The 25416-nt window shown below is 35.2% G+C and overlaps 1 protein-coding gene across 11 annotated transcripts in view; it reads left to right on the forward strand.

The window, feature by feature from the left end:
- The window catches only part of ZNF236 (zinc finger protein 236), a 74556-nt gene that overhangs the window by 10112 nt on the left and 39028 nt on the right, over positions 1-25416 (forward strand). For 8 of the 11 annotated variants that reach the window (XR_009967489.1, XM_062633123.1, XM_062633117.1 and 5 more), the window contains exons 2-9: positions 2809-2951; positions 4209-4373; positions 8615-8793; positions 12442-12566; positions 15891-16063; positions 18317-18463; positions 20987-21058; positions 24680-24883. Coding sequence is in view for 10 of the 11 variants with exons in the window: in XM_062633117.1 (XP_062489101.1) it covers positions 2809-2951; positions 4209-4373; positions 8615-8793; positions 12442-12566; positions 15891-16063; positions 18317-18463; positions 20987-21058; positions 24680-24883 (1208 nt within the window). In the remaining variant the exon portion in view is untranslated. The remainder of the gene's footprint in view (positions 1-2808; positions 2952-4208; positions 4374-8614; positions 8794-12441; positions 12567-15890; positions 16064-18316; positions 18464-20986; positions 21059-24679; positions 24884-25416) is intronic. The other 3 variants (XM_062633120.1, XM_062633121.1, XM_062633126.1) reach the window with 3 other exon arrangements.

Genomic DNA, 25416 nt, shown 5'->3' on the forward strand with positions numbered 1-25416 from the left:
ATTAGATCGCAATCCTATTCTCTGAATGAAACAGTTTAACTTTCAGAATTGTTAAAAATCCAAAATGGATGTGGTTTTCTATTCATACTGGCTGTAACTACTTGGAACAGTCTTCAGCCTGGTCTTTCAATACTTGAGTTTTTGAAGATTTCTGGAATTAACCTAAACCGATTTGTTGTGCTTTATCCTGAAGGCTTTCTATAGTAGGAGTCCTCTGCCAGGTCAAGCTGGACCTTAAGAGTTGCTGATTCTAGGGTCTAGTCGCAACTCCCACACATCTATCTTTTGCTCTTAAACAATACGAAAGACCAGAAAAGCGTAAGTTTTGGCTTTGGAGATAGTTACAAAGACTTTTCTTTGAAAGAATAATGCTTAAGATGTTACAGATGTAAACAATTTTATGAGTGTGTGCCTTCTTCAGAGGCCTTCAGGGAGGTGGAAAGTCTTGCAGGCAGCTCAGGGATTATGATCACATATGAACTAGTCTTGAGAAACTCCTGACACTTCAGTATGGGATGTGATGTGCTCAGCTCCTCATTGCTGAAAGTTTAGGCTAATTTTTATGTTCTTTCCAATGAGATATTTTAAGATTATGCTTTTGTTACCCCTTTCTGTTTATTTTAGTGGTGATCATTTCCTTCTATTTAAAGAAAAACTGAAATACCTTCTTGCTGCGTATCTCTGCATCAGGTGGTATGATTTCATTCACTTAAGAGTCAACAAGTTCTGTTTAACATCACAAGGATGTTTGTTTTTTCATTAACATATTGGTAATTTAAACTCCTTTTTGAATTGCAGAAGAAAAATCATAGCCTGTAGGTTAATTAGTATTGCAGTTGATGCAGATATGATACACATTTTAATAAAAATGATATATATAGAAATGTTATTGAACTAAAAAGCAAATAATTTGGTAATATTATTCAGACACTAGTGAGCATGTGGCTTTTTGTTTCCATTTGTAGAAAAGTTAACACCTTTGATTGTTTCAAAGTTACTCTTCTGCTACTTCAGTTGCTTAGTTTTTGTTTTTTTAGATTGTCTGGTGTCTTTGATCTCAAGAGTGAATATTTAAAGATGATAATCTCTTTGGTGCATGGAGAAAGCTTAAAGACCATTCTAAAGTCATGGGTTGGATCATTCTTCAGTTGTCAGTTTAAAGTGAGAGGTCAGGCATTCAACAATTACTCCTTTTACTAGGGGATAGGAAAGCTCCTTGCAGTACATTTTCATATAGCCTGAGTACTGGGGTGAATTGTTTCTCTTTTTCTTGTCATGCCAGTATTTACAGAAACTGATCTTACACCCTTTATTTGGGTATATTTGTCATAAGGATGCTTAAAGGACAGTGTCTTGTAATTAAAGCTGTGCTTCTCAGCTTTGGAAGAGATGTGACCACTTCAGGGATGTGATGTTAGCGTCTGCATATATTGTCAATTTACAACTGAGAGTCCTGTAATGCATCCTAAAGGATGGAGTAGGTTCAGTTTATACATATTAAAGATCTGTGATATTTATGCAAAGTATTTTGATCTAACAGAAAGATGTGTAACTACACTCTGCAAAGCAGAAGTTGTGGTCAGGACACAATGTACTGACTTTTTTTTTTTCTTTGTAAATGGTGTATTTAATGAAACAGGACTTTGAGGTAGGTGCAGTACTGAACAGAAATATGAATCATAATCTTTGGTTTCTCTTGAGGAAATGTAAACAGGATGCTGTGAACTTGTGTTGTTACTTCCTATGCCTAATTCTTACATATATGCTGAGGAGTGCTGACTTTCTTAAAGGGAAACATCAGGCCTATCTGGAAACCAGGTTTCTAGATACTAAAATCAGCATTCCCTTTTTTTGAATCCTTTCGCATTCTGTTGATGCACTTGTTGAGTTGTGGGAGTGTTTGAATGCTGTGCATATTCTCTTTAGTGTCTTTAATGTGAAGCACAAGTCAATCATTTTTTGTTTTCATTCTGTTGATACTGCTTTGAATGATCTTACCTATTTTAACCCCTCCTGCCAACTGCTTTTCTTAAGGTTTGTCCTACCGTAGTAATACAGTATCTTCTCCAAGTGTAAAATCTGTTTAACTTATTTTTATTAATGTTTTCCTAATATCCTAAATATTTATAGGACTGAGTTCAGCCATTTGAGCAAGAGGATATAGAAGCTTGCAACTTGTATATCAGAAGTTGTATGATACTGTAGGAATTCAGAGCAAGAAAACTATATGGGCTTAGACTGGGCCTATTAAAAAAAAAAACTTTTTCTCCACTGAATTCGTGTTTATGCAGTTTTGACTTGCAGTTTATTGCATCTCAGTTATTTGAAACGTTGGTGTTGGTTTTACAACTGTAAAGGCAACTTACAAATTTTTATGTTGCCAGAAGTAGAAGAAAGAAAAGATGCCAATATTTTTCTTGAAGAAAAAGAGAGAAAGGAGCAGGAGAGGGCAGAAAACCACTGGCAGTATCTTACTCATACCTAGTGTATTTGGCAGCATTTTATTTTGTTGCATAAAGACTTGATGGGTGTTTATGAAGCACAAGAATTACTTTCAAATTACTAGGAAAAGGTGATTATCATCTTAGTGACTGGCAGTTAGTTATATTCTGTTGATTCTGTGTCAGTGGAAGCAGTATTGTTTATGTTTGAGATTTTCAAGGTCCCTTGAAGTTAGACTCTTGTGTAAGTCAGAATCTTACAGGAGTTTGAATAGTTTCTGCTTCAAAGAATTCCATTTTTTTTTGCAGTAAATTATACGTAAATGAAATGTGAGTTAATGCAAATGCTTTGGTGCTTGTTTTGTAGATGATGTTTTGACACCGAATACAGATAACAGTAATTTTCCCTACCAAGTATCTAACTTCCATAAGTGTGAGATTTGTTTGTTGTCTTTTCAAAAAGAGACCCAGTTCCAGCGCCATATGAGGGATCATGAGCAAAATGACAAGGTATGAATTTTAGTAGATGCTAACATAGAAAATAGTATATATTGGTATTCTTGTATACTGACAAGTAAAGCTAACACAAGATGTTATTTTCAGTTGTTTTTAATCACAGTCACTGATAATTATTACTTGGGGACCTCAGAGTTTTACATTTTATGAAGTTTCTTTTTCATGTTTCCTTTGAGACAGGACCTTACTATGATACCATTTAGTTATACTGTTGTTTCCTGTTCAGTAATTTTTAATTATAGCAGTTTTCTTTGATTTATAAAATATTCAGGTAGATGGGAAAATGCATGAGTTTCTTTATTGAATTTGCAAACTGATTCTACACATTAGCAATAGAAAGAAAATAATGCTTATATTGGTTAGGTGGACCCTGTTAGTCTCTTACAGATGTTCTCAGTTATGTCAAGCAACCTAATTTAGGGTATATGAATTAGTAGATTAATGTCATAAGTTTAGTTGCTTAAAAATCAAATTTGGGAAAGACTAGACTGACTTTGTAAATGAAACTTTTTGCCACAGGTTTCGTCTGTAATCAGAAGCATTTAATTTCTGTTCTTTGCTTCCTATTTCACAAATCTATAACTACATGTGAAGAAAAAACGATTTTATTGCTGTTTGAGGTAGCTGTAGATACAGATTAATTTTTCCTAGGTGTAGGACTTTGAGATGATAGTTTATATATACAAAGAACTAGTTACACAAGTTTCAGTGTTGTAAAGTTGATACACAAACAATGGAAGTTGATATTGTTAAAACCATGCTGTTGCACACTTGTCTAAGAGCCTTCATATCTAAAAGCAAAGGAGCTCTTAAAGAATGAAAACTGATCGTGCAGATAGCAACTGAAGAGCAGTCAATCCTAGCATAAACTAAGCTCTTCGCTGGTTTGATTATTAATTTTGCTTAAGCAGGGTTCATGATCTCAGTTAAAATAGGAAAATGTATTTCTGTCTCTTGCTCATTCTTTTGCTAACTGCAGTCTCCTCAGACAGTCTCAGTTTTGAGTCTCTGCTTTCTTTAATACCTCTGCCTTCCTTCCCCATATGCTCTTGAAATGCTGTGTTTGCACTTCCAGTACAGAAGCAAAGAAGATAAACTAATTCTGCTATTATAAGGGTTCATAATCATATGCAGATACTTGATTTTGCTCTTCTTTTATTTTAAATATTTTGATTTCTGTGGTTTTATGTGTCATCTAGAGTATATGTAACTTATGGGAATATTAATTTTTTATTTTTGTGGTTTTAACAGCCTCACCGATGTGACCAATGTCCAATGTCATTTAATGTTGAATTCAACTTGACACTTCATAAATGTACTCACAATGGTGAAGATCCTACGTGTCCTGTATGCAACAAGAAATTCTCCAGAGTAGCCAGTCTGAAAGCTCATATAATGCTGCATGAGAAAGAAGAGGTAATTCATTAAAGCTCATAATTTAAATTTTGAAAAGACATGTCATATAGGTAAAGGATAAAGTACAACCGTTATGCTTTAGATTGGAGGATTGAATAAATGGTCTTATTTAGAAAAAATAAAAACTTAGTGGGAAGTCTGTTTTAATAATAGTAGCATAAATTAATATACTGAATATAAGCAAGTGTTCCCATCCAGTTTTTACTAAGAAAGAGATTCTGTGCACATGTGATAGATGTATCACACATGAACGTTAACTAATTAATTACAGATACTTTTAAAGCAATTTCTGTGACATGATGTACTGCATGTAGTAGTCTGGGTAATTATTTTTAATGGCAGATTTCATGGTGAGGCACTCTCACCATCTATTTCTTGCATCATGAAGCTGGTTCCCTTATCTAGAACTCCTACCCCTTTTTTTGAGTGGTTATTTTGCTTGAGAAGACTTCTTGTTCCTTTCCCTCTCATGATTCATTTTCAGTTTTTACAAGGCATTGGTTAAATTCTTAGCCGTTAATGCGTACTAGTATTTTGCACACTTTATATTCATTACTGCATTACTGTAGTTGCCAGAGTTGATAGTACCACCAAAAATACCAGGCTTTCAATCAGGTAATTACCTCTTCTCCTGTGAAAGCTTTCTTAAAATTGCACTTTGTGCTGGTGAACTGGAGCCAAGTCAAGTATGCACTTTCATTGCCAGACTTTAATCATAACAATTTTATGTTTCTCCATCCCAACTGGAGAGAGCTTGCAGCAATTTTGACCATTAGGTTTGGGATGATAGGCCTGCTTGCGTTTTTCCCTGAACCAGGCAGGAAATGCCATTTGTAGAGAATATATTCCATCTTTTGTCTTGCTAAGAGTTTACCTTCTATCACATAATAACCAAGGTGAGATGAGAGGAGGACTTGAGTACAGTTTTGTTGCATTTTAATTTATTTATAATGATACATAGCTCAATGGGTGTTTATTGAGGAAATTTGATTTATGAGTTGCTAAAACCATGATAATAAGGAAACACCATCAAGAAGGATGCCCAAGAGTGATTTTTTTAGTATACATTTCTATGACCAAGTGTTTTTTTTTTCACCCACTTCAGCATGTATGATTTTGATACTCAGTGCTGATGTCAAGGCTAGGTTGTATGATGCATTCCAGTATAAAATTGAGTCTGCAGCTTTAAAGTGTAATTTATAAAAATATGAACACTTTCAACTGCTAACGAACCTGTTCTTATAATGCCCTGTATTTCTGTGATAAACCAGAGATGAATGTAGCAATTCACAGTGAACTGCAGAGATGACTTTCCCCATACATAGGCACCAGGAGAACTGGAATTTGAACTTGAAGGAGAGTGTCTTTACAACAGCAGTTGCTGTCATTAGGATTTTTTTTTATAATGTGCAGGATAAATAGTTAGTTATCAATGGAGCATAATTCTCTCCTGTTCACTGTTCTTACTTTTGCTGTTAGAAGGATAAAAATCTGAAAATAGAGTAAAGATACATACTCACTTGGGGAACATATGTAGCGGTTGAGGAGATTGCTGCACAAAACTGATGTTTAGATAACTTTAGACTTGTTTTGTGCTGCATCAGCCAGGTTTCTGTACAGATGATTGCAGAAGGGCAATAACAATAAACTAGGTGGATTGGCTTCTTAGAGCTATCCAGTTAGATTTGGAAAAGTATGCCCATCTGCTGAAATGCAGATTTGCGTGATTGATTACTTCTGTGAGAGGTTCTAGAAGGAATTTTTCTGGGCAATTGAAATCAAGCTTGCAAGAGACTCTTCTCCTCATGTTCTTTGGTAATTCGTGATAAACTGCTGTAACAAAAAAATACCACATTTGAAACTCCTAACTTTAAAAAGTCATGAAAACCATACCTTGTTTAAATATGCCCAACCTTGTAGATGATTCTTGATTTTGTCCATTTCCTCCATGAAAACAGACAGTGGTATCTGCTGCTGCTTTTTGGCCTAGTGAGGCAGGAATGCTAAATAAAATTGAAAAAAAAATTGATTGCACTGAAACAGCTAATATGTCTTCTTCCGCCATGAGCATGAGGTTTTTTTGGGCTTTGGGCTTTTTTTATCTTGAAGAAGATAAAACTGGTGTTTGGTTGATATAAAGCGAAAATTCCATTACTATAAAATCTGGGGTGGGGGGGTGGGGTGTGTGTTGCTTTTTGTTTTGTTGTTTGCTTTTTTTAGAATGTTTGCTGTGTATGATTTCTGCTGTCTTATAATTCAGGAGCAATGGTCTTAAAGTGCAAATTAAAATCTTTCACAGATGGTAGGAATCATTGATACTAAACAGGTGAAGATAGTGGGTTCTAAAGTGTTCTTTTAGATACTGCATTTAATAAGATAAAAATAGTTAATACAGGCAGAATTAGTATTTCTGAGTTTGGGAATTTTAAGTATTATACAACAATATATCAGCCCATTTTGTTTAATGTTGGAATGTGGGTTTAACTATAGTGAGGTTAACAGTGTGCAGTTACTTGTTCTCTGTGTGGCGGTGGATATTTTATTTGCTTGCTTGAGGCAAAAATAATCTGATACTGCCTATTCTAGAGAGCAGCTATTGTGCTTTATATATTGCTGTGTTTTGGTACAGTTTTTCTGTTTTATTATGACCCTGCTTTCCCACAGCAAATTCCACAGTACCAAATAAAAATACATAGACTTCCGTTGGCTGAAATACCTCTTGGGCTATTCTTCCTTTGTGGAAGTAGCTTAGTAGAATGGAATAGAACCTTAATGCCATAGATACGTGTGTCTGAAAAATGCTGAGAAGCGATTGACAAACTCTCAGTTTTGTTGTCCATGAGCTTGGTATAGTCTGTGTTGATAACTTTTTCACCACTTGCATGAAAAGATTGTCATAAACCAGATTTGTTGTACAAGAACAATATTTTTCAATCAGAAGTATTCTTACTCAGATTTAAATGTAGATCCCTGAGAAGAAAGTAATATTCATTTATAGTCCCACACTGTAATGAGTCCAGTAATAATGATCTCTAGGTTAGATCAAGCAAGCAATTTTTGGGGTACTGTTTCATTTCATTGGAGTACCTCAGATGTTTTTTCTGGTGATATTGCAGAATTTTTGTTTCTTTCAGACTTGTGGAACAAAATCATTGTCAAAGCATTTCAACAATAGTACCACATATCTTTGGTTCTCTTGATTAAAATATTCTTGTCAATATCTTTATTTCAGTGAACACTTTGGCATTTTTTTTCCTCTTATCAAGGAGGAAAAAAATGGGGGGAGGATAAAAACTTTGCAGTGATAATCACAGTTACTGTAAAATGAACAGAAACGAAAAGTGTCTGAAGTAACTTACACCAGTAAGGAACATGTAACAAATGCATTCCCAAAGAGATGGTGAATATTTTTAGACATTTAATCTTAACTTTTTTGTTTAGATTTTGTAAAATAAAGATACACTGAGAAATAAAGCTAATGGTTATGAAAAGCAAGTGAAGTAGAATAATTGCAGAACTTTGTTTTCATTGGAACAATATTTGACTTTGATTCTTCCTCTAGAGGAATGGAAATGCTTTTGCATCAAACATTTTAAGTATAGCTTCCATTCTAAATGGCATGGAATACTAATGTAACTGGAAAGGGATATATTTAACGCTTCTGTAAAATTAATGGGTTGAAGAGATATCTGTCAAAAACATTATGTGTCCCTATTTGTTTCTGTCATCTTTTCTGTGAAGGTAGTTCAAGAATACTCAGTATTAACTCTGGTGGGATTACTGTTAAAAAGTGACAATCTGTATAATTTAACCAGGAAAGTGTGAAATGCCTGAATCTATAGTTAAGCTAGTTTTGGTTAGAAAATAGTATTTTTTACAAATGTTTGTAGACCATAGTGTAATGGCATTGAGATAATTTAGTGTGAGTATCTTGAACTAGCCTTCCAAAGAAATAGGGAATAGCGATTATGGTAGTGAACTACTCGTTGCTGAGCTCCTTCAGAATTCAGTTTCTGTGGAGTTTCTTAAAACATGAAATATTACCTTAAGCTTGTAATGATTATTGTTCATGATTTATATTATGGGGCTTGAAAGTTTTCTTTTTCTTGTATACTTCTGTTGCTGCTTGCTTCCAGCTGCCAGTGTCCATAGAAGGATACATTCACCTACTTGAACAAAGCTTGTGTGTGCATACTGCTATTTGAGAATCTTTCAAAAAATCTGTCTCTCTTATATTTTAGAACCTGATCTGTTCAGAGTGTGGAGATGAATTTACTTTACAGAGTCAGCTTTCCATACACATGGAAGAACATCGTCAAGAATTGGCAGGCAGTAGGATCCACAGCTGCAAGTCTTGCAAAAAGGAATTTGAAACCTCCTCACAGTTAAAGGAGCATATGAAAACTCACTATAAAATCAGGTGACAATCATGGGATTGTAATAAAATGAGCAGATGTTTTTTGTTTGGTTGGTTTTTTTTTATGATGATAGCTGGGAAAGGCTGGAGCAGCATTTCCAGTCAGCCAAGTGCCATGATCTATGCAGATTGCTTCTTTTCTTTGGTGTGCTGTTATGAAATGGCATTTGTTTTTCAAAACCTTGCTAACAGTAGGTGCTATTTTTAGAGATCTTTTTTGTTTGTTTTTCTTCCCTTCTGCTTTTGTATTTAGGTACCCATACTAAGCATAATTCCATCTGCTACCTATCTGTAATCACAGGTTAAGTTTTTCTGATCCAAAATGATATCTAAGTATGTTTATTTGTGATTTTAAAGGCTCTTGGCAGTATGTTGAAGCAAATGTATATTAATTTTGCATACCACTTATTGTAATTGCAAAAGTCCTTGCTTACCTTCTGCAGAGAAATAAGTCATTCCGTGCAGTTTAATCATCTTTTGCAAGTGGTACTCATCACAACGTGCCATGAGTTTCTTGTAAACCTGAAAAAGCACAAAATGGAGGGGAAAAAAAGAGGCCTAATAAATTGTTCTTATTTTTTGTGAATATTTGTTGTGTCCTTTCAGCTTTCTAGTTTACTTTTAGGAAGGTGAAATTTACTTTAAGTTAAAAGAAAGAAAGTTAAAGAAAAAAAGAACTTCTATTGCTATTGGTTGAGTTTATACATTAAGAAAGGCTAAAGTTTTGACAGGTGATCTCTCTTTTAATCTGTTTCTGTAAAAACAGATGTGAAAAGTGTTGGCTGTTCCCAATTCCTTTCATTAGCAGATGATACAGGTTGTAAGTCTTAATAATTGTGTTCCAGAAGGTTTAAAAATACATTGGTGTAGATTTCCATTTACAAACCAGACACTGAGGGTTTGAAGTACCGAGTTACATTTGTATTGAGTTATATAAATGTGTAATATTATACACAAAAAACATTCATGTTGTGGACATCTGTGTAAGCTAGAATGAACAGATAAAGAATGGAGGAGTGACTATAATATAATATGATGGCTGTGATTTTGAGAGAGTATGATCACAGAATCGTAGAATGGTTTGAGTTGAAAGGGACCTTAAAGCTCATCTAGTTCCAACCCTCTGCCATGGACAGGGACAGCTCCCACTAGACCGGCTTGCTCAAAGCTCCATCCAACCTGGCCTTGCATGCATTCCGCATTCCACATTCTGACATAAATGTGATCTGTGTGCTCCATGATCATTTGTTTATTTTTCTAAACATGGATTATTTCTGGATTCAGAGCTTCCTTATATGAGTTTCACCTTATTCATCAGTTCAGATGTAAAAACATGTTGCATTTGTATTCAATAAACTATTGTCCTTACTGGTGCTTTGCTGTCCATTTGCCAGCAATACCAGTACAACCCATGTATGTGACCCAAGTTAATGAATTGTGCGAGTGTTCCTGCTCCACTTCATCACGAAGTAGCTCAGGCCTTCTGTGTTTCAGCAGAAATTATTTTGAAAGGAAAAATATGGAAATTCTGTTTTTTTTATTAATTTTTTTACACAGTCTTTTGTTACGGCTGAATGTGAAAAGATTAATTGATGAATTATGAAAAGTTAATGTTTGCTCTAACTTGTTTGACTGTATATAGTATGTTTAAAGTTCAGAGACATAAATCAACTTGATTCCTGCTTTTCGGTGTACAATCAGCTTTAGAAACTTTTTGGTATTTCAAATTACAAAGAATGTTGTTCCCTTGAGTGTTTTTGGCAGAGTGGTTGCCCGTCCTAAAAAGGTATTTTTTCTGTCTCTGAATCATTTGAATGGAAAACTATTATGAAGTTTAAATTTAATATCTACGTTTTGCTAAAAAGAAAATGGTCATTATAACTCTAAGTGATGAAATACTTGAGAAGGTGATCTGATCTTCAAGGGCTGTCTCTACAATGGCCTAAACTGGGTATTATTTCCTTTAATAAAGTGCCTCAGCTATAGTTGAAACATGTTGTTGCTCATCAAAGGCTGTGTTCTGACAATCAGGCTGATCTAGATCTGTCCTGAGGTGGCAAGAATAGGTTGTAACATCTGTGCTGTTCTATATCTCCTTTTCTTCAACGTTCAGTTGACTTTAGTCTGTATACTTCCGTCAATTTTAGTAGTTACAATTAATATGTAAAAGTAAAATACATTAATTGCACTCGATGCTCACTCTGTTAGAGTATAACGAAGTTTAAGAATTCATGTATTATTTGAAGTAATTTGAAGGGAAAATGTGCTTTCCTTTAAATATATACTGAATATTGATATTCTGTTAGTATAGAAATATGCTGCATTTGAGCAGAAGTTTAATGATTTACTGTTATGCGCAGACTGATGCTTCGCTGTTGTTTTTTATGCTGTTATACCAACTTGTGTTTCAAGGTGGTGATGTAGTTTGTGCATCTGCTCAACATTAGCTAATTCTTTCAGTTGTTCAGAAAAACACCAAGTATTAAATTTGTGTAATTTCAGTTAGTTTTAAGCAGTACTGACAAGCCGGATTACTGTGTAGGTGTAAATACTTGGGCACTGTGGAAAATGTGGTGTGCTCTAGATACCATATTGGCTTGCCCACTGCCTTCTGGTTTCTGCTTGTTTAGCTGAGTTGTGATGATTTGCAGCTTTTTTTTTAATCCTTTTTTTCAGGCATCAAATCAGTTGTTGTTTTTCCCCATAGCTGTTGATGTTTTTCATCAGGCATTTAAACTAATTAGTTTGATCTGTAGAGAAATTAATTTTTAGAATAGATGTAATCTGGTTTTATGTGGAGGTTGATTTATATTTGAGGGGTAGTTGTGAATCACAGAATCACAGAATCAGCTAGGTTAGAAAAGACCTTTTAAGATAATCAAGTCCAACCATTATCCCAGGACCTGCAAGTCCACCATTAAGCCCTGTCACTGAGGGCCTCATCTGCATGGTCTTTGAACACTTCCAGGGACAGTGATTCCACCACTTCCCTGGGAAGCTTGTTCTAATGGCTGATCACCCTTTTGGTGAAGATATTTTTCCTAATATCCAGTCTAAGCATCCCCTAGCCCGAGGCCGTTACCTCTTGTATTTGGGTTGTTAAATTCTTGTCATGGACTAAGAAGAACACGTTGTCTTCATATTCTAAGGCCAGGTTGGATGAGGCTTTGAGCAGCCTGGTCTAGTGGGAGGTTTCCGTGCTTATGGCAGGGGTGTCGAAACTAGATGATCTTTAAGGTTCCTTCCTTCTAACCTAAACCATTGTATGAGTCTATGAAATTCTTGCGATGTTCAGGCAAAAGAAATGGAGTTTCACAGAGTTAAGTTCTCACCAGAATAATAGTTATAAAGTCACTGTATTCTATTTAGCAGAATTCACAGTGAAAATGTCTCTAGAGAATCTCTAAGATATATTGATTTTTATTACAGAAATAACAAATTCTTGGTGCTCACAGTTACTTAGAAAAGTTCTTTCTGTTGTTTTGGTATCATTAAAGGGCGTGGTTTTTAACTGTTGCAGATTTTTACTGTATATTGTCATCAAATTTACACTGTATGTTAAAAAATGATGGGGTAAAATAATCTTTTCAGAATAGTGTTTAAGATTATTTTATGTAAATTCCCTTTTTTGTTATTGCTTTAAAATGACAGGGTATCAAATACCAGATCTTATAACAGAAACATTGACAGAAGTGGGTTTACCTATTCCTGTCCTCACTGTGGAAAGACGTTCCAGAAACCGAGTCAGTTAACACGTCATGTTAGGATACACACAGGTAAGACTGTGGAAGGAATTATTTTAGTTTGCATTTGTTTTACCAAATTCAGTTAATCTGTGAAATGCTAAGTATTTTTCTCCCTATCTGGGCTTGAAATAGTATTAATACATTTGGCTCATTATGTGCTGTTACCTGTTGGTTAAAAACAACTTCTGTGTAATTCCTTTGCTTAGGAAATATACATGCTCTTAAAATTTCCAAATAAATATCATTAGAAGCAGTTGAAAAAAAATTAAGTACTTTATAGGTTTCAGTTGTTACAGAATGGCAGTTTTGGTACTTAAAGTTTCAATGGGCTCTGAAATTAGAATCTCTAGATAAGGGCCTGTCAGCTACTCTAAATAAGGTCTTACGTACTTTAAGAGAACAGGTTCTAAAATTTACAGTTCACAAAAGAGCAGAAGTACATGAGCATGAACAATACTTTTAACATAGTAGCCTTGTTTTTGTTTCTTGATTGATTTATTTTATTTAAAGTTACTACCATATATATATATTGTGTACCTTAACTGCCATTTTCAGGATGTCCGATGTGAGCATGGGAGGTGGTAAGCCTAGATGGTAATTTTGGTATTTGAAGAAGTTCAGATGACTGTTCAAATTTGTAGAATGAATAGCAAATGGATTTTGCTAAATTACTGTAATAAAAATACGCATGTTTAACCCTAAAGCCATTGAAATAACTGAAAAATGCCAGCCATAAAATAATATAAAAGTCTTTGAAGTGTACAGAGGACTGTGAGAATAGTTCTCATGTTGCAACCAGCTATACATAGTGTAGCAGGATTTTGGCTTTAAACAGAACAAAACCTTCTTTGGAGATGCTCCAGTGATGTGCAGTGTGTATGTGTTTTCCATCTTGTGAATAAATTGTTGTGTAGTTTTTAGCTATTTCAAGTAGTCAGTTTTGTAAATGTGCAATATTGTTTGTGTTAGCAGTCTGTTGTTCAGGGAATCATAGAATAGAATCGTAGAATAGTTACTGTTGGAAAGGACCTTAAGATCATCTAGTTCCAACCCCCCTGCCATGGGTAGTAGTGTGATGAATTGCCAAGAATGACTTTGTTTGCCAAGGAGGAAAAAAAAATTCCATTGCATGACTGTTTTTTAAGAATCTTAAGTTTTATAGATCCAGTTATAGAACAGTAACACAAGAGGTCACCATTGTACCTGCTTTAAAACTTGCCTCAAAGTAAAATCTCAAAGAAGTAATTGACACTTAAGTTTCTTATTTTAGAGTCTTGTTGCTATTTGATACATTGTTTTAGCTTGTTCTAGTCAGGATTAAAGAAACAGATCATGGTTGCTTGAGGACACTTTTCTAAAGCTCAAAAAGTTCAAGGGCATTTATAATTATTTTGAAGAATAAAAAGACATCTGTCTATTGGAAACCAGAGACAGAAAATGTAGTCTCTATCTGCACATGATGGTAGGTCATTTTAAGTTCTAAGTAGCTACTGAATACTCATTTAATTTGTGAGGCATGTTATTACTCTGTATCTGCAGACAATATGTCTGGCATCTAATTGCTTGAGGTACTGTAAAATATGTAGGAATGAAGAACTCTGCTTTAAAGAATTTAGAATACTTAAGTCTGTAATTGTTAAAAGAGCATGTCAGTGCTACACGTACATTACATTAGTGTCTTAATTGCCATACTTTTTGCACATAGCTATTAATTTCAAGCACTTACACCCTTTGGGGAAAAATTAAGTCTCAGGGATTGCAAATCCTTTATTAATAATTAAGAAATGAACTCCCCTTTCCCCTCCCAAATCTGTATGTTATAAAGTTATACTTGAGAACTAGAGAAATTCCACATTTCCACAGTAGAATTATAATTTTATAATGACATTTACTTAGGCAAACTTTACCTGAAGCAATTCTTCTATGTGTCCACCAGAAGCTATTAGTGGAAGCTAAGCTTTTTACCTGTGAAAGCCCAGTAGGGATTTTGACACTTTATTTCAAGAAGGTTTGAATCAGTGTTTTGTATTTAAATCTGTAATTAAAAATATACTGTTCATGCCTGCAGACCTTAAAGCATCTTCAAAAGCCATAAGCAACAGAACAGAAAATCACAGTTGACACTATATGCTTGTTATCTGTTTCAAAAAGCAGCTGCTTTTATTTAAAACAATGTGAATTTAATTAAGAATTAATAATCTTATACTTGATGTAATTACAGCTATGTAATTAGATGTCATAAAAATATTCATTAAAAGTGCTTTAGTGTGCATAATATTTACCACATGCTAGTACTTACTGGTATAGCAGACATAATGTACAGCATGCTGATAGTGGTTTTGCTACAGAAATGTGCAAAAGCAAGTGTTTTCCAGGTCCTGGAGTTAATCACACCTAAACTATTTCACTAAGGAAAAAAGAAGGACTACTGAGTTCACAGTAGTAAATTAACACATGGTTGTGAGAAACTGAGCTTCGTTCTTTGTGTGCTTAAAATATATTTTTGTAATATATTTATGCAGTTCTATTATGTTTTATAACCTAAAATTTCTTTGTGGAATTTTTCATACTTAGTCTGTTAATGTACAGAGAAGTCATAAGTGTGCAGAGCACTGAGAACACCAAATCAGGAAATAGTGGCAGCATTCCTGTAACAATATAGCCTAGTTGTTCTTTAATGTTTAGTAGCAATATGAACATTCAGAGTTTTAAAGTTATTTTCTGAGTAGGGCTGTACAGTGGTTTTTTATAAGAAAAAAAATTATTGCATATTTTCCATAGGAAGTTGTAAAGAATGAATGGCTGTTTACTGGGGAGTGGGAACCATAGGCCATCTTTTCCAGTGTTGCTGTAAGACTTTTTAATTTTAGACTAAATAAAATGTTAAATTTTTGACAGTTATTTAGTACTGTCCATTCCACCCGCTGGTCCTCCATGTTTCCAAGCAATTTGATGAGATTTGATGTAAAAGAATGATGTATGTGGGTTTGTTTTTTCTTCTCTGTTTCCCTTTTCCTCCAGTGGTTTTGGATAGCAACTTCTGAGATCTTCCAAACCACAAGTTGACTGAAGCAATCCTAAATAATCGTTTCATACAGATTTAATTTGTTTCATCAATTTTAACAGATAATTGTCAGCTAAGTCATAAGACTGTTTCGCAAAGCTTCATCAGAGTAGATGCTGACATTGGTGGTTGAGGTACAAAACACCCAATAACATATGTTTCTGAGTTTGTATGTGTGTTCTTGCAGGTAACTGTATGAAATATTCTAGCTGATACAATTTTTCATTTAGATACAGGTGACTGCTGACATTTACTTAAATCACCTTACCTCACATCCTTTTTCCTCTCAGGTGAAAGACCTTTCAAATGCTGTGAATGTGGAAAAGCCTTTAACCAGAAGGGGGCATTGCAGACCCATATGATCAAGCACACTGGCGAAAAACCCCATGCTTGTGCCTTTTGTCCTGCAGCCTTTTCTCAGAAAGGCAATCTTCAGTCACACATACAGAGAGTTCATTCAGAGGTAAATACAATTATTCATAAAGTGGTTGGTGCTAATATACTTCTTATGTCATTTTCAGTATTTAAATTGTCCTATTTTCTGTTCCTATTGCTCTCTGGTGCTTTCTGTAGCCAGTATGGATTTACTGCTATAGTATAGATTCTAGTTTGTTGGTTTTACCTGCAAGCTTTCCTAAAATAGCTCAATCTGAATAAATGTGTATTTAGGATAGCTAATTTGCCATTGTCTTTTCAGTACATTGATAGATTAAGAAATGATTAGTGGGTGTAGGTATATAAAAACATATGTGTCAGTCTTGGGAGAATGAGGGCTAGAATCAGATGAAAGTAAGGCAAAAGCAGCAAAGCAGCAAATGATGAAAAATTTCAAGGCCAAACAGCAAACCAGTAACTCCATCATAGAGCACCCTTGCAATTTGTCTTTGAAGTACATATCTTGCAGCCTTTTTCAGAGGTTTTTCAGTTACAGGAAGAAAATTACAAAGTAAGATAAAAAACATTGTTGTCTCAGACCTCTTTATGCTGTTTTTTTCTTCTTTGTGAGAGACAGTTTTTAAGATTCAAAAGGTGCTGCTGTGATAATGTAGTACAATCTTCTGAGCAACAGTGGCTATGTAACTTTGTTCATTAATTTCCTTGATGACTTCAGTGATCTGTGCTTGGAAATAACCATAGAAAGAGACCTAGTTTTGATTTGGAAGGTTTGAAGTGATAGAGGCAGTGGTTGTGTTTTTTTTTTTTTTTTTACCTGCATGCAGAATATCATCGCTGCTCTCGCTTTTTCCCCTAAGTCTGAAATTTGCTTTCTTGTTTTCCATTTTTGTGTTATGCCAATAAGTCTTATTTATTGGATTTTTTTATTAAGGATCCTTCTAGTGTGTTAGTTCCTTAATTTTAGGACATGTCTTATTAGTATGTCTTAGTGGTTTGCATTATGCTCAGTTCTATTAAGTCATATGTTTGCATTTCATATAGCTTTGTGAGACTAGTCTTCTATCACAATGTGTAGTAGCTTTTGCTACATAAATTAACCAACATTAATGATTTGCATTGATTTTTTTCAATATTATAAGATTGTTGGAGAGCAAGCAAAAAATATTTTCACTTTTTTCTCTGTTACTGTTACTAAAAACAAAACGCCGTGGGATAGGGGGCCTTAAATAAATGCTGCTTCTTGATCACATCCTGTGCTGTGTTTTATGTTCCTAAGCCTGCATTTTAGTTACTGCTTTGGGTCATTTGTTGATTTTTTTTTTAATTATTTTTTTTTCTTAAATGTATTTATTTTTTATTTCTTTCTTGCTGTGTTACTGTTTCCTTCAAGACTGCATGGACAACTCTTAATTCTTCATTTTTTCCTGAGGCAGTCACAAAATAACATTACAGGTGATGATGAAGTAGGTTGATTCTCACTTTGTGTATTACTGTTTAGCTGTACCAGTTTTTTATTAGCTGATACCTTTTTCTGTAAGTCTTGTTACCAGTTTAAACTGCTGTCAGAAAATAAAAAATTCTGTACCATACTGCAAACAATGCAGCATGTTTTCCTTAGCTTTGTATTTTCTGTGTATTGAAAGTACTGCGATGGATCTTATTGCTATGTGATAGACTGAGGATGAGAGGCAAGTGAGGATGGTTGGAATCTGCAAATTTAGCTGCTTTAGCTGTCTCAACAGGTTGTCTCAGAAGTCCAAACCAGGTTGCTGCCAATTGCTGTGTGTTCAAATTCAGTTCTCTGTGTTGTCTTTTTTGACCCAAGAAATTGATTTTATTTTTTAATTGGAAATTTGTAGAAAAATACTTTTGCAAAAGCAAACAAGAGAAAGCCAAACTTTGAAGAGCAACTCTCTGCACTTTTCATCTTCCTATTTCCAGACTTCCATTTTTATTATGTATGATGCTTTGCTTTCAGGCACATCTTAAATGATAAAGTTGCATTTCAGTTTTGTTTCGAAGTGTGTAACAACAGGAAATTGTAAGGAGGGAAAAGTTTGAGGCCTCATTTGCCAGGTGGCTTGTTTTGTTCTCTGGTGCTTCCTAATGTTGAGAAGTGGTAATAGAAAATGACGGTCATGCACGTAGATTACAGTGGAATTGATGCATGAGAGATAGCAAACTAATTCCATAACTGGATATCAGAAACTATTTTAGCTCTTATAATCCCATAATATATTTATTATATGGATAAATAAAACCATAATATTTGGTAGGTGTAGGGAAAGTTTACTTGATTTTTTTGTTTGTTTTATTGAAGGTGAAGAATGGGCCTACGTACAACTGTACAGAATGCAGCTGTATCTTCAAAAGCTTGGGTAGTTTAAATACACATATCAGCAAGATGCACATGGGTGGTCCACAGAATTCTGTGAGTGCTTCAACAGATGTATCTCATGTTACAGCGGTAAGCATTGCTTGCTATAGTGTGAAAATGCCTTTAAGAGTTTTTAATTAGGTCTATATCTCAATTCCAGCAATTCTTCTGATAGGTTAAAACTGAAAGACCTGTCGCTGTCTTTCATCTTTTTAAAGTTTTGTGTAATTTCTGGAATTGATGGGTGTGATTAAATATTGGCAGAATGTAAATTGGCTAAGCATATGCAAGAAAGGATTTGCTGTTTGAGAGTTTGGTTAAAAAAATAAAAAATTAATTCTGTGACTAAGTGAAATATAATTCTGGTGCTTACAGGCTGTGTAGGGAGGAAAGGTTTCTTCCTCAGATAACAGAAATGATTGGGAAGTTTTACTGAACAATTAAATTTAGAACTTATTCAAATTCAGATTTAGAACTACGCAAATGAACTAATTTTTAGAAATCAGTTGTTTATGCAATTCTAGTCAATGGAAACACATAATGGTTTCTTCTTCTGACTATTTCTGATAACTTGTTTTAAACGTTAGCTTCTTATTTGACAGATCATAAAGGAAAAAGCTTTCTTGGAAACACTGAATGTTTTTCTTTCTTTACCAAGATAACAGAAGGAGCTAAAATTCAGAAAACACTTCTGGTTTCATAAGACTGATTTATTTTTTGAGCCAGTGCATAATTAATATATCATACTAGTTCCTTTTCTTTGAATAGAGCTACCTTTTCTATCTTTATTCAACTCCATTTTGCAAAATTTCCAGTTTCTGTGCTTTAATAATGTTCAGTGGATTACAAGTAATATCAGGCTTTGAAGAGGAGGGTTAAAATTTAAAGTTTCAACTTCATTTTTCAGCTGTATTATGGTAAAAACAAGTGTCTGTTTTTTTATAAGGCAGATGCTGTTTGTTTCTTCTGGTTAATTAAAAAAAAAACACTAATGTGTCCTGTGTGCTTGCAGGAGCATACAGTCTGCATCTTTTTGTGCATTTCTACATTCCCAAGCCTAATCTTAAAAGCAGGATGGAAAAGAATTCCTTCATACTACTTCATGTTTGCTTACCCTGGCCAGCTCTATTTTTCTTGGATTGTTTTGTTTAAATATTTGGCATTTGCATTGTTTATTGGCATTACAGCGGTGACTTGTTATGAACTTCGCTGCATGCATACTTCTCTACTTGCATCAGAGGGGAAAAGTAAAGAATACCTCCCTATACTAGTATAAGCAAAATGGAAGGAAAAAATAATCTTTCTAAAAACATAGGCTAAGAAGTTGAACAAGGAAGAACAAAGATAATAACTGGCATGCCAATTGCCTGTTAGAATCATAGAATCACAGAATAGTTAGGGTTGGAAAGGACCTTAAGATCATCTAGTTCCAACCCCCCTGCCATGGGCAGGAACACCTCACACTAAACCATCTCACCAAAGGCTCTGTCCAGCCTGGCCTTGAATACCACCAGGGATGGAGCATTCACAACTTCCCTGAGCAACCCACTCCACTGCCTCATCACCCTCACGGTAAAGAATTTCCTCCTTATATCCAATCTAAACTTCCCCTGTTTAAGTTTTAACCCGTTACCCCTTGTCCTATCACTGCAGTCCCTAATGAAGAGTCCCTCCCCAGCATCCCTATAGGCCCCCTTCAGATACTGGAAGGCTGCTATGAGGTCTCCACGCAGCCTTCTCTTCTCCAGGCTGAACAGCCCCAACTTTCTCAGCCAATCTTCATATGGGAGGTGCTCCAGTCCCTGATCATCCTCGTGGCCCTCCTCTGGACTTGTTCCAACAGTTCCATGTCCTTTTTATGTTGAGGACACCAGAACTGCACACAATACTCCAAGTGAGGTCTCACGAGAGCAGAGTAGAGGGGCAGGATCACCTCCTTCGACCTGCTGGTCACGCTCCTTTTGATGCAGCCCAGGATACGGTTGGCTTTCTGAGCTGCAAGCGCACACTGCCTGCTCATGTTCAGTTTCTCATCGACCAGCACCCCCAGGTCCTTCTCCGCAGGGCTGCTCTGAATCTCTTCTCTGCCCAACCTGTAGCTGTGCCTGGGATTGCTACGACCCAGTTGTTGGACTATTAAGGGTATTATGCTTTTCATTTTTAATTTTATACCTGAAACTGCAGGTATTTAGTGATTTTTATTGCTATAGAAAGATGGTGCATTTTTAGATTAGCACTGGTGTTCTCAGATGAGAACTGACTTCTTCATTCTGCTCAAAACTTGCAGATCTGCTTTAACAACAAATATCAGTATGATAATTCTCTTCTGAAGTTTAAGGTCAGACTCTGCTGTTCCTTGCTATGTACCTGCGGATAAACAATGAGTATGCCCTTAATAAATATACTTTGCAAAGGCTGAAGTCTCCTGAAGTGCTGTGCTACCAAAGAATGTATTCTTTTGTTATACATGAATACATCTTTCTCTCCCTAGTCTCCATACTGTGGGAAAATAAACTGTGCTACTTTTTTGTGTGATATTAGCCATGATTTTCTTTTTTATTTTTTTTTGTGTGTGTGCGGAAAAAAGAAAACTTTCTTTTCATTTCTTTGTAGGACTCTGTCACCCAATCTTTAGCAACATCCCCCGCTAATCTTTTGCAACCTGTTGATAACAAATGGAAGAATGTAAGTGTAGAGGTTTTGTCATATTTTGTCAAGCCTAAAGTGGGAGAAACTTTTTAAACTTTGATTTAACATGGTGAAAAAGTATATGCAACAGTCTTTTGTGATAAGTTGATCAGCTGGTACATGGAAGGCAAGCTTCTTGGTGAAGGCAGCTGGTTATTTAGCAATGGAACAGATCTTGAATAGATTGTATTCCCTCTTTTGTTATACACTCATGCTTTTGCATATAATTCTGTTCATTAGCTCTTGAAAGTGGAGTCAAATGCCTTCCTGTGTAAAAAGACCACAGGAGAGTAGCACTCTTAAAAATACTGGATTATTCTGCTCTGACTTCAATTCACATTGGTAGCATAGTTTGGGTGGAGAGTGAAAGAGCTGTTTTCATGCTGCTTGAGTTGGTTGGAATTGAGGCAGCACTGGAATCGTGGGGCTCAGGAAGAACCCTGGAGCCAGGGAAGTACGATGCAGGGGTTACTTCCTGGGACCCTGTAGCAAGCAGTCTTGATGTACAGGCAGGTCTTTATGTGCCAGTCACAGTGAGAGCAGTAGTGTGTTTTGTTGCAGCTATGTAGCATGTTGTTTGTTAGCTGCAGGTTGGAGCATGGTATATTAGTGACAGTCTAACTTCACCTGCATTCCACCTTTCACAACATCAGCCACTGATACTCTTCTTGTGTACTAGAATTCACAAAACCAAGGACTCAGAAATCTGGCAGTGTTGCCTTAAAGTCACCATAACCAGTCTATCCATTTTCTTTATATCTTGACTCTGAATTCATTGTTCAAGGACCAGTTAACTTAGAGATAGACAGAACTGATATGACCTAATTAATTGCTAATATTTTCTGTATTATATAAATAAATAGTTATACTATGTTGCTTATTAAATTTTTAAAAATACTAAAACCAGCCGTTCTTCAGAAGCAGTTTATTTTAAGCAGGTTTTCATTTTTTCATTTTTTTAACAAGTTGAAATAGTTTTCTGTTGCTAAAGAGTGCTATGAGAAGTGATGCCTATTTCTTTTGGGGGGGGAGCTGTGTGTGTGTCTGTGAAAGCACAGGTCTGAAAAGAAGTTAATCATTAACTTAGGATGTACTTTATTGAAAGTATACTGGAGTAAGTGTAACATATATTCCTAAATAATGAAGCTTTAGAAAATTACGATCTTCATATACTTGTGCCAAGTTCATGTTCTAGAAGGAGAGGAGCTTGCCTAGAATACAGTCTGCCAATTCATATTGATCTCTTAGAAATCACTACTTAAGTATATTGAATATTATTTAAGTTCAAGTTTTGCATTTCTCATTTGACTTTGTTTTGTGTGTGGTAGTTTGTATTCAAAAGCTGTCCAGTAAATCGAGTTTCATAGAGGAACTGATGACCTACTTGTTTCTCAGGAGTCAAGAGGATGGGTTTTTTTGTTTCTTTGGGGTTGGTTGGTTGGTTGGTAGGTGCTTGTTTTGTTTTGTTTATTTGTTTTGGTTTTTTTTTGTTTTGTTTCGTTGAATCTGAGTACTGAAATGAGTCTCCTGCATCAGTGTGTCATGTTGTGTGGCTCCAATTTGGAGCAACAGATCCCATTACCCACTGTTCCTGCATTCTTGCTGACCAATTGAGAGAAATGCTGTAGTTCCATCTGTAGTAGTAGTGTCTTCAAAAATGTTTCTTCTCCAGAGCATGACTTAGTAACTGCTAAGCCACCAAGCAGTTTAAGTCTGACCCTTTACAGAGTCAGTGTCAGCTTAGGTGTGGTGGATTTAAGAAACCAACCATGGTTTGCTAGTCTAGCACTTAGAGCAGAAACCTGAACTCTCCTTCCACTTGCTAGGGTACCTTCTATTTTTACAATAGTAACTATATACTGTAACCCATATGGGAATCTAGTGGAAAAGGAAATATGGCATCACATCAAAACTAATGCAGACAGGCCTCCATGCTAAGGTGAATCAGCAGCAATTTTGTTACATGTTTTCAGATATTCCTCCTTTGATGTACTGTCTGCTTGTTTCCATGCCTTCAGATGCACAGCCTGCTTGTTGATGTGGAGTTGCTGTTTGTCTGTTGAGCAGTTCCTTAATTAACAGGTTTTTTCCTCCTGCTAAATGCTGGAAGAATTTTGCAGATTTCTAGTGTAGGCTTCTCACTCTACTAAAGAGCTTCTGTATCAGGAAAATGAATGATCTCTATCAAGAGCTGTTACACTCTTTAGCAAAACCCTTTGCTTCATTTCCTGTTTACTGCAATGAAAATGCCATATAGTGTATTTTATTTTGTAAACCACATATTGAAATGTTTATAGCACTTTTGCAAAATTGGATTCTGAAGAAGTGGAGTCTTTCCATCTGTCATGCTGGTGAGGTGAAAAAAGATGAAGTAATGGTTAAATTGGCAAAATAGCAAGTGCTATTTCACGTGTGTGCAAGAGAAATGAGATAAGGGTTTGTTTTATATCATCTCAGGAGAAGGCATTAACACTATTTCATCAAATTTGCAGGACCTAACTAAGTTAAGCTAATTTTTCTTAACCATCTCGAATATGGTGACAGTGTCATTTTTAACTGTCCAGTGTAATTTACCAGTATAGGACAATCTCAGGGGAGTTTTCAGATTGGAAGAAATATCATGTACATGAAGTCTAAGAGTATTCCTAGTTAAAAACTATCTGAAAGAAGATAGTGTTTTATATATATATGTGCATGCTGGGAAGTGATTATTTTTGGAAGAGAGAAGTGAATATTAGAAGCAAATATACAGTGTGCTCTAAGGAAAAGAATTATGGGGCTAGCCATTGCATATTTTTGTTTTGTGCAGTAAAATAAATTATTGAAAGTATTTGTTTCAGTAATGGCATACTTATGCAGTCTATTTGTTATAAGAAAAAGAAATTTATGAATGACGGAGAACAGAAAGAGTCTGTATGTTTGCTTTTAAAAAGAAGTACCAAGGTTTTTTGTCACTTTTTCGTTTGTTCATAATTGTTACTAAGGTAGCCTCAGATAAAATTATCAAATCAAAGATTACGAAATTTGACTGTTAGACTTCAAGGTGGTTTTAGTATTTTGACACAGCTCCATGTATATTTAAAGTTTTAGAGTATAAAGAAATTCTTCCAAAGCTAAGAGATTTAGAGGGCTGAAAGTTGATGGGAAAAAGTTAATGGTTTGTTCTGAAAATTTTTGATGTAACAAGACAAGAACAATACAAAAAAATCTCAACTAATAGAAGGTTATTTTCGTAAATGACTTGCTTTAGTGAAATGTGAACTTTAAAAGGACAACTATGCCAGTGCCATTTATTTGTTTTGTAATTACTTTTCATGTGACCTCTACATGTGGAATTGAGTATTCCCTGTATTTTCTAAACTGATTGAAGGTTCAGTAGTTACGATAAATGTAATTCAAGCTGTAAGTTTACAGTTTTGTAGCTTGGGAAGAACTCCAGAAAAGGGATATACAGAAGCAGTTCTTGAGTAAGTAAGTAAACAGCTCTGTATAATTCTTATGTCTTAGTCAAGTGGACATCCTTGTAGTGGACAGTTAACAAACATTTGAGATGAGGAAGCTGAACAGTTCTTACATCCTTTTCATCTTCCTTTACAAATGTACCACTGTATATTACAGGCCACACATTTTCGGTCTCCACTTCTTCAACAGCCAGAAAACCAGGTTTCTTCAGCTACTGCTCACCAGGGTCAGCAGGCTGTAACTGATGTCATCCAGCAGCTCCTTGAGTTATCAGAACCAGGTCCTGTAGAAAATAACCAACCTCAACAACCTGGTCAGCAGCTCAACATTGCAGTGGGAATCAATAGAGATATTTTGCAGGTAAGAGCTCTGTGTGAGAACAGCTTTCCATTTCAGTGGATTCCTTCTTGTTTTTGTTTTAGTCATATTTGTTCTCAGCATGTTCAATTATAGCATTCCTTCTACATTTTTAAATGGTTTATCAGTCAAGAAAGACTTGTAAAGATCTACTGAAAGGGTATGGAACACACCAAGGTATCTTTGTACAATATTACAGAAGCAAGGTTATAAATACTGATCATATGTCCCAGAAGAAAGCTTTAAGTGTACATACCCATACATGGACATTTCATTGATTCCTTTGGCTTTCTTTTTTTGTTGCCTAGAAGCATTTTCTGGCTTGTCCTTAGATTAGGCCATGCTTAAAACTTGATGACGTTTAAAAGGGGAAAAATAAATATTTTTATCTGGTTAAAAAATGAGAATGTATACGGGGCCTTTATCCTGTTCTAATTAATAAGGGTTATTTGAATATTTCCTATTTGTGCAAGAAAATTACTTCCCGGCTTGACCAACGTTCTTGTAACCATTATGCTGTTCTAGATACTGGCAGT

The sequence above is a fragment of the Pezoporus occidentalis genome, unplaced genomic scaffold (assembly GCF_034315485.1).
Source record: "Pezoporus occidentalis ecotype Australia unplaced genomic scaffold, CSIRO_AGI_Poc_V1 ctg4, whole genome shotgun sequence".
NCBI lineage: Eukaryota > Metazoa > Chordata > Aves > Psittaciformes > Psittacidae > Pezoporus > Pezoporus occidentalis.